Here is a 9,192-nt window from a genome sequence, read left to right as displayed (position 1 = left end):
AAAGGTATAAAAAGAGAGGGGAGAGAGAGGCAGCGGGAGCAAACACACAAGGACAAGAACACTACGCTATAGGATTACAACAGCAGTGAAATTGACCGAAAGCCGTCTGGAAATGGCAAATTAGGGTATTACTTTTCGCGTCTACGATCGACGCATCTCCAGACAGCGTGTAGAACGCGTCGATATATAAGTTATAGAAAATTACGGGCTTTAAAATTTAGTGACGAGGAGATGTGCAGAGCTATCAGTGTCGCCCGTTTTAAACAACACGACAAAGTTAGAAAGCAATAATGCTTATCATTTACACTGATGTTGACGGGGTTCAATGATCATTTGTGGTAGTAAAATAACAGACATGAAATGTCGCTTAAGGAGGGAGGCTTACAGCGGCTGCTCAAGCCGTAGTTTCTCAACTTCTACTGCGAACGGACACTCCAGGTACGTTTTGCCGTCGGCGTCGGTGCCGCCGTGAGGTTCCGCATAAATTCCAAAGGCAATAAGATCGTCCTGCGTGTCGTATGTTCTATGTACGAGTGAAAGCGTGCGAGGGCAGCCGACGATAGCGGCTCAAGCGGAGATTAAATACACCGGCCGTTCTCATTCGCGCGAAAGGATCACGGGGGTCTCCGGAAGGGGACGGGGAGGGAGGCTACGTGGCTTCGGTAAGAACCGCGTACTTTCGTTGACCTGCAGGGCGCAGTCACACGCCTTATCTTGACAGGGATCAGTACACGGCTCATGCATGCCTTTGCACTTGCTGTGTATGCGTTGAAGCGATTATATAAGGCATAAAGGTCGCTTTGCTCGCAGCAACGGGTGCATTCGGCAGGTGAGATTCTAAAGGTTTAGCTGCTAGCCTTTGTAGAACATTCTAATTTGTTCCAGTTTTTCTTACCGCGCGCCTGCTCTTCTCTCTGCTTTCCTTTCCATCTTTCTTTCCCTTTCCCCCTCCCCTTAGCGTAGGGTAGCAAACCGGATGCTACAATTCTTGTTGACCTCCCTGCCTTTCTCTCGTTTTATTATCTCTCTCCAATTTGTTGCTATCGGATTCATTGCTTCGCTCTTGCGGTGAAACTGACTTATAGGGGCGGAGCTTCTTAAGACCAAGTTTTGTCCGCCGTCTGCGTCCGTCACGGTGCACAAAACCGAAACCGAAACAGAAAAAAATATATCTGCGAAAAAAAATAGATGCATGAGAGGGCGCATCAAAAAAAAACACATCTGTGAAAAAAAAGATACACAAGAGGGTGTACCGAAAACCGAACAGAAATCGAAACTGAAAAACCAAATAAAACATCAGCTAAAAAAATATATACACGAGAGGGCGCTGTGGTGCCCGCCCCCTCACAACGGTGAACACGCTGCAATAAAACTACCCAAAGGAACAGTCGTCATGACGGTATACCTGGTTTTGACTCTCTCCCGAAGCAACGTAGAAAAGTACATCGATCTAGCAGTGAGCGATTATGACACAATGTACAAGAACAACCCCTTCGTGCTAGTCGGTGACTTTAACGTTGCTATCACCGACAACGACTGGCTTGTGCAGTATATGACGTCTCGATACGCTCTACGATGCATTTCGTATGACTGTAAACAGCCAACAACCACCAGGGGGACGTGCATAGACCTTGCCTTTGCCAACTTCAGGTTAGATCCGATCGAAGAACCATTGGTTCTACATTTCACGTATCATAAAGCGGTGATAATGAAAGGAAAACGGAATCCAGAATTCAACACGACATACGAATTATGACCAATAACATGTATATACGATACACACGTGTGTCAACACCATTTACATTGCGAAGAGTGGGCAATGTCACGGGAGGTTCACGGTTACCGAACAATCTGATTTTCGCCCCACTCTTCATCATTCACTTCGGGGATATGTGTGGACTTCTTTTTTCATCCCTAAAAGAAAGTTCACGTAGGCCAAAGGTCGTCATCAAAGCGGAAGGAGAAGGTGAGAGAGCAATGGACGGAAGAAAGGGCCGGGAGGTGTGCGGAGGAGGAGGGCAACGCAACATAAAGGAGAGGGAGAGAGAAGACACGAGTAAGCATGGTGGTGGGCATCATACTGACACGCGCTACATATAGATATGTGCTAAGCGTGGTGACGCGAATCAGTAGCCAAGTATTCAAGTCTGCCGCCTTCATGCACCGAAGAAGAGATCGTGGGGCTTTAGCTTGTACGCAATGCCGTTGGTATTTACCACGGACCACGTTTAAGCCCGCAAGAAAAGTTCACGTACTGTGACGAGTATTTCGTCCTTGATGCGCTGCACCCAATTAGCAGAGCCCTTGCTGCGGTAGCCGTGTACAACGAAGTAGAAGGTCTGGGCGGGGTCTAGATGCTTGGCCACAGCACTGAAGTTCCCGTCGTGGTGCAAAGTGAGCACGGGCTCTCGCTTGGGTTCGTCCGAAGGTCCTTCATCGTAGACGTTCGAGTAGACTAGGAAGCGTGGATCGACAGTCTGCAAAACAGTTTGTACGTATTGCGGAATGGTTCAATTTGTTCCTTCAATCGTTTTTCACCATTTCACTCCATCAATACACGCGCTTCAGTTTACGTTACGTTACGCAATAGGCATCACCCAATTACACGGTCGCTTGCGACGGCTGGTGACACCATGTGCGTAGGAAAGACAATGGAAACTCATCAAGGCAATGTTATTTCGTTTTCTTTTTGTGCGTTTACGCTATTTTAGAGACACTGGCGACTTCTTTTCCGGTACCTTCAACTTAAACGAAACCTTAACGTACATTTCAGTGGAATCGAATAGTGCGTTTAAACTATTATTATTAATTTATATTGTAATGCATCGCACCCTATATAAGCGGCTTCGAATGAAAAAGCCAAAATTTTAGCACATAACAAATATTATGCCTTAAGGGCAAGTCTATGTCGCAAAAAAAAAAAAAGCACAGTGCCACGACACAAATGCGTAATATTTACGCCAGTGCCGATTGCTAGCGTCTAAAATTACTAGCCTTAACTTATTTCACGCTTAAGGCACAGTAATGCTTGGTTTAATTACGGAAAAACGACAAGGGCTACGATGCGCCAGTTTTCCTGCTCTCTTTTACAAGCTTACCTGGGGTGAGCGTGGCCGTAGGTGCGCCAGGTTCCGGGCAACGTTAAAGACGCCCACCAGCCCGGCGATCGAAATGGTAGGTGCACCGTCGTCGCTGTAGTATTTCACCGCTGCGTCACGGAAGCGCCTGAAGGCTCTCTCCACGTCTTCGATTTCCGCTGAACTCAGTTCCGCATACTCTTCCTCATCTTCGGCAGTGGACAGCAAATGTGGCGAAGGCTCGCAGCAGGACCGTAGTACGCCGTTTCCTGGTAGCAAGGGTGGAGAGACGCCACAGTGGTTCGAGTCACTCCTCTAAGCCATAGAGTAGAGAGTAGATAATAACGACTCAAAGAAAGAGAATGAGGGAAAGGCAAGAAGGTTAACTGCACTTCGTGCAGCTTACTACCCCACACGTGGGGAGGGGAACTATGGGATAAAGGAAAGAGAGAAAAGGCATGCGTCCAGACATGGTTCACAACTTAAGCATCACGCAGCGTAGCTATACAGTTGGACACCTAAGTCAAGCGCCTTCAAATACATGCATAAGGGCTCTTATGGACTGAGGTAACAATTACTCCGTTAAATAAGTGATGGTGATCAAAATCAGAAATCAGTGATGACCGAAAAGCCCAGACAGCAATGTAGCTCCATGATTGCTATCCCAGAAATACAGAATTAGTCTGACGTCATTTCTTTAAGACGCCCGTTCTATATGGCCATTTTCCTTCAGTGTAGAACAGCTTTCATTTCTGTCCTTTTGCTGAATTTCAAAATTTTGTATAGCATTTAATAAACATAAAAAGGGAATTCCCTTCATTCATTCATTCATTGCGAGTATCTCGTTCCGCAGACCTGATGCCTTCAGGTAGCATGCGATGACTTATTGGTCAGCTGTGTGCTCGTTAAAAGATCACGTGCTACGTGACGTCAGCTGGCAAAATAAGAGTGTTCCACACTCTCGATAAAGTGGACGAGAGGACGACCGCCGCCGTAGCTCAACTGGTAGAGAATCGAGCGCATTATCTGAAGATTGCAGGTTCGGTCCCTACCGGCGGCTAGTTGCCTTTTCGTCCACTTTACTTTCGTCACATCTATACCATAATTACTAAGGCACACTTAAAACGGTACAATTAATGTTTCCTATACCTTCCTTGGCTTCATTATCTGTTGGTTTTCATTAAAGTTGTATTCAATAAACAGGAGCGATAGATCACAATGCGGTTGTTTACCTAACAGTGTGCACAGTACAGCGACCAATCTCATGACGTCGTTTGGAAGAGGTTCCTGAAATAAAGCAAAGACGAAGAATTAGCGGCATGAAGCCTTAAACGTAAGGAGTCGACCGTGGCATGTACTGTACATTACATAGCTATTCTCCTATGCACCCGTGCTTCGAGCATCTGCATAAAAGCAAGACAACAGACGTGTTTTGAAAAGATATCAATTTGGACTTAAGTATGCAATCATCCGGATTCGTCTGTTGCTGTTGTCCTCAATAATAATAATATGTGGGGTTTTATCGACCCAAACCACAATGTCATTATGAGGCACGCCATTGTGGAGGGCTGCGGAAATTTCTACCACCTAGGGTTCTTAAACGTACACCTAAATCTAAGTACACGGGCCTTCAGCATTTTTGCCTCCATCGAAAATACGGCCGCCGCGGCCGGGATTGGACGCCGCGACCTGCGGGTACAGCAGTCGAGCACCATAACCATAAGACCACCGTGGCGGGTACCTAAAATCTTAGTACACGGGTCTCTAGCATTTCGCTTCCATCGAAATGAGACCACCGCGTCCGGGATCGAACCCGCGACTTTCGGGTCGCGGGTTCGAGCACCGTAACCACTGTACAACCGCGGCGGGGGCATCGTCCTCGTCATTGTGTTTGCTGTTGTTGAATCGATTTTACTGCTCTCCTCGGACATTCCACGCATCCCGGTGTGAATATATCTTTCAACCAGCTACTCGGTAAGCAGTGACTACAAAAGCTGTTATTGTCACTGAGAATAGCACCTCATGCCTCCCCAACTGGTCCAAAATTGCACTCTTTTAAAGCTTTCGTTTTACGCGCCAAAAGTACAATGTGATTATGACGCAGCCGTAATGGGAACCATATTCATTTTGAGCCGCCGCCTGGTGCTTAGCAGCGCAACGCAGGAACCTTAAGCCGCACACGGCGTGCGCACATCGCTCACACACGGCGTGTGCGTGTGCGAGCGATGATAAGAGCGCTGCACTACGCCTCCTGATAATCTTGAAATGCTTGCGAAGCGCGATGTAGAAGTGATGTTCTCTGCAGAGAGATATCGTATCAAGAGCAGCCGCTCTTGACAATAAACCGAATGCGATAGACACCATTTATGCGCGCACTTTCTGTCAGAATATCATTGCTGGGAATAGCGATATCTGTTTTATGTCCACTTCAGACTTTCTCAACCGAAGAAGGATCAGTTGAAATGAACGCATATCGACTTCAGTGGAATACTGACTGAGTACCTTGCTGATAGCTGTGTTCCATGTGAGCTTACCTTCTCACGAGCTGGTCCAAATGTCGTAATTGATCAAGTTAAGCAAAGTACCGGACCAAACAAATTATACGACTGCCGTAAGTTTAGTACATTAAGCTATCTCTCTTTATTAGTGGCCCTCGAACGAAAGTGCTGTTCATGACGCTGCAATAAAGCACGCACTTAACGTTCGCCTGTTACGATATGCCCCCCTGAAATTTTTTCGTATTTCCGTCTACCGTGGATGTTTTCTGCTTTTGTAAGTACCTTGAAACATTTGTTATTAAAATTTTTTTTATCAGAAGCGCCGACGAAGTTGTACACGCAACATACGAGCACTGCAAATAGTGGTAGGTGAGCGCGAAAGCTGTTCACGTTCGTTCCGCTCCATCCATCTTGTGGCGTTTGAAATGTTCAATGCCTAGTATTTAGCGGACCCGTGTCGAACTACGAAATGCCTAAAGGTATACCCCTTAACGCAAGCCCACAAGTAATTCGCAGGAAAATCTACAGATATGAAAAATCGTGCCGATGAGAAAGGATGACATCACCATTCTTTCCCCACACATGATGTCACTCCAGCTTTATTATTTTTCCTTGTTTCCACCAGAAGTTTCCCTCCTCGCAAAGATAACGCTAAGCTCCATTAACGGCTGTCGTACAGTTATCTTTTTTAGCGCACGGGTTCCTATGAAAGCTTCGCTACCACGTATACGTTTATTTAGTCATACTGACTCAGACCCCCTTTAATGGGTGGACACATAACCACAATATATCTGAGGCAACATAGCTACACATAGCAGGACATTAGTATTCTAAAATATGATCTTGCATATCAAGGAAGCATACTTCGATTTCAGATACGGCAACTTCAGAAAATTGGTCCTTGGCCTTCTGATTTATTTAAAAATGCCGGTCCTGAGATCTCTGGTAACATTATGAGGGCAGCAACATTAGACAGTCGCAATGAACCAAGTATTTCACTTATCTCTAACAAACTCCTCCCTAGGTTTATTTTTTACTTTTTTCACACGCACAACACAATGACTTTGAAGGAATTTACAGCCCACACTCATCACAAAAGCGCCTTTCAAGAGTTACAGCGCTGGTAGTCTGCAACAAGATAGCCAGCAAGTACTATACCTGCAACATTTGCTGGCGCGTGGCACCAAAGAATGAAAGAACTTGCTTTCCTCCTAATGAAAACAACGGCTGAACTCGGCATTTAGTTCCATCTCCTTGTCTATGCATCCTCGACAAATCTTTCGCGTTTGTAAGACAAGCCGAGATGACAGCCGCATAAGTAAGGTTTAGCAGCGTGGTTTTCCACGGACAGCAAGCGTACACTCACGTTCAGAAAGATAGTGGATATCTCCAAGGACAGGTTACTCGCTCCCTTTGCGTGTAGCGACGTGAGGCGACCCGCCGAGCCGGCGCACGTCTGCAATCTGAAGCCGCTAAATATACAGCGGGGAACGGGCTACGGGTGCTGATAATGGGTTCGTATCAGCCTTCCCTGGGGCACTGCGAAACAAGCGACCCACCTGGCGATTTTATCGGCGCTGACACTTTAGACACACGTGTTTATTCATCGCGCTTGACGGGAAGCTCACGGCGTAACCGTGTCTACATTTTAGCCACAGATGCGCGGCTAAAGTTTCGAAATTAGCTAAAAGCATTGGATAAAGGAAAGAGTGTATTGAAAAAATTCTAAAAATAAATTGATTTCCCCCAATCGGGAATGAGGCCGGTCCGGTTTGTAACGAGCCATTCAGCTACCTCCTGTGCGGCGTGGTGCGCTGTCCAGGCGGCGCTGCAGAAACGCTAAAGCTAAAGCTAAAGCCCCTGAAACTTCGTAAAGTTGCGACGCTCTCCTCCTCCGCTCTCGTTCCTCCTCGGTATCCTCTCCTTCGCACTCTCTCTTCGAACGTGGCGACACCTACCTTGCTCCATGCGTGGCCGACGCCCTTTCGCGGAGATAGCGCTTAATTGCCAGGCAGCGCGCTGTAAGCGTTCGCACTCTCAATATTTTTTTTTGTTTTAGTTCATTTTTGTTTAGGAGATGTTAGCGCTTTTATATAGCGCCGGCCATTCCTTTCCGCAAATATATTTCGGGAAAATCACAGCAATGAAAAAAAAATCGCATAAAAGAGCACCAAGGGAGAGGTCGTGTATCTTCTATAGAAGACATTTTGCTGTTTGATAACTTATTCTAAAATTATCTAAACGAGCGTAATCATGGCCCATGACAGTTCTGTGTAGTGCCGCATAGGGTGTACAATATCTGCAGAGAGCATGTGCTTGCCTTTCATGGGTAGATTTACTAGTCTTTTCATTAATAAGGTGGCTTTTCATTGGTAAATTTCAACTCACGAGACGCACTGCAGTCCCTGAAGTCACCGCGCGCGCAAGATCAACTAGTCCTGGACATCAGGCGTTCAGGCAAAATTCACAGGGTCCCTTATGCATTCGCCTAAGACGACTCGAAGGCGAAAGCTATCTTGTTCTTCTTCGGTTGACGTATTGATCCTACCCCGCACCCCTCCGAAAGCTTTCTGCACCCCACCTGGTTTTGCATTGCCTCCGTGATCGGCCCAACGATCACGGAGGCAATGCAAAGCGATGATGTCATCTGATGTCACCGTGTGACGTCACGTTATGTGACGCCATGATGACGTTATAGTGACGCCACCATGACACACCAGTTTTGGCGATCTGTGATGTCATGATGACGTCATCTGTTGACGTTCTCGCGGGATGTGATTTTGGATCACTAGTGTTGACGCCGCCGACGCGGGACGCCAACGTCGCCGACGGTCAGTTTTCGTGTTCGATGAAGCATCTAAAGCTTGCGCAGTGATATTGCGCCAAAAGGCGTACATCACTTATCGTTGATATACTTGGACGGCGTTGCTTGTTTCGTTAAGTGAATAAACGCACCAACCGGATTTCGCAAGTGCGCCTTGTAGATGTATCTGAAATACGAACTATATCGCTGAATGAACGAGAAAGCGAATGTAAAAACTAACATGTCACCATAAACTATTCTTTCGCGAGACTTCCACTCGCGGATATAAACCTTCACACGAAATAGCACGTAAACCTAGGCGCGAAATGGCACTTATACGTGAGGTTCCTAAACGATGAACGCACCCTACGACTCGGTTGGGAACACACGCTTTGCATAGCTACCTTCGCATCGCAAATACACCGGTTGATCGGTCAACGTAAAACAGCCAGAGAAAGCTATTTCCTCTTAATTAAACGGGCACACAGCAAAAACAAACGGAGAGTATAAAGCATAATGCGAGTTTTCGCACTCAAGCTCTGTTTATTCAAAAGAGCTGCGCCGAATGCCTGAAGTTTCGCAATCACAGTGTTGATCATCAGTCCGCGTGCATGATGCTAGCTGTGCTCAAAGCAATACCGCGAACTCGAACCAGTCGGCGCATCAGGTGAAGCAGAAAACGTAAGCGCGTATTGTTGACAAAGAAACAACCAAGTAAAGACCCGCGGAAGCAGTAATAAAACGTGTGTGAGAGATGGCGACGTACTGCTGTGCGACGCCCACTCTACTATACGGTGTTATAGCGGGCATCGAA

General features: G+C 46.6%; 1 protein-coding gene across 1 annotated transcript in view; it reads right to left on the bottom strand.

Annotated features, from left to right (window-relative positions):
• The window catches only part of LOC119383362 (pancreatic triacylglycerol lipase), a gene marked incomplete in the record, with an annotated part of 10,553 nt that extends 3,497 nt beyond the window's left edge, over positions 1–7,056 (bottom strand). The window contains 4 exon segments of the mRNA XM_037651455.2: positions 2,262–2,477; positions 3,099–3,346; positions 4,310–4,364; positions 6,942–7,056. Coding sequence (XP_037507383.1) covers positions 2,262–2,477; positions 3,099–3,346; positions 4,310–4,343 — 498 coding nt within the window.
• Between the last annotated feature and the right edge of the window lie 2,136 nt (positions 7,057–9,192).

Source organism: Rhipicephalus sanguineus, chromosome 2 (assembly GCF_013339695.2).
Source record: "Rhipicephalus sanguineus isolate Rsan-2018 chromosome 2, BIME_Rsan_1.4, whole genome shotgun sequence".
NCBI classification, from domain to species: Eukaryota; Metazoa; Arthropoda; class Arachnida; order Ixodida; family Ixodidae; genus Rhipicephalus; species Rhipicephalus sanguineus.
The sequence above is the reverse complement of the archived record's forward strand: the minus strand, read 5'-3'. Positions and strand labels throughout refer to the sequence as shown.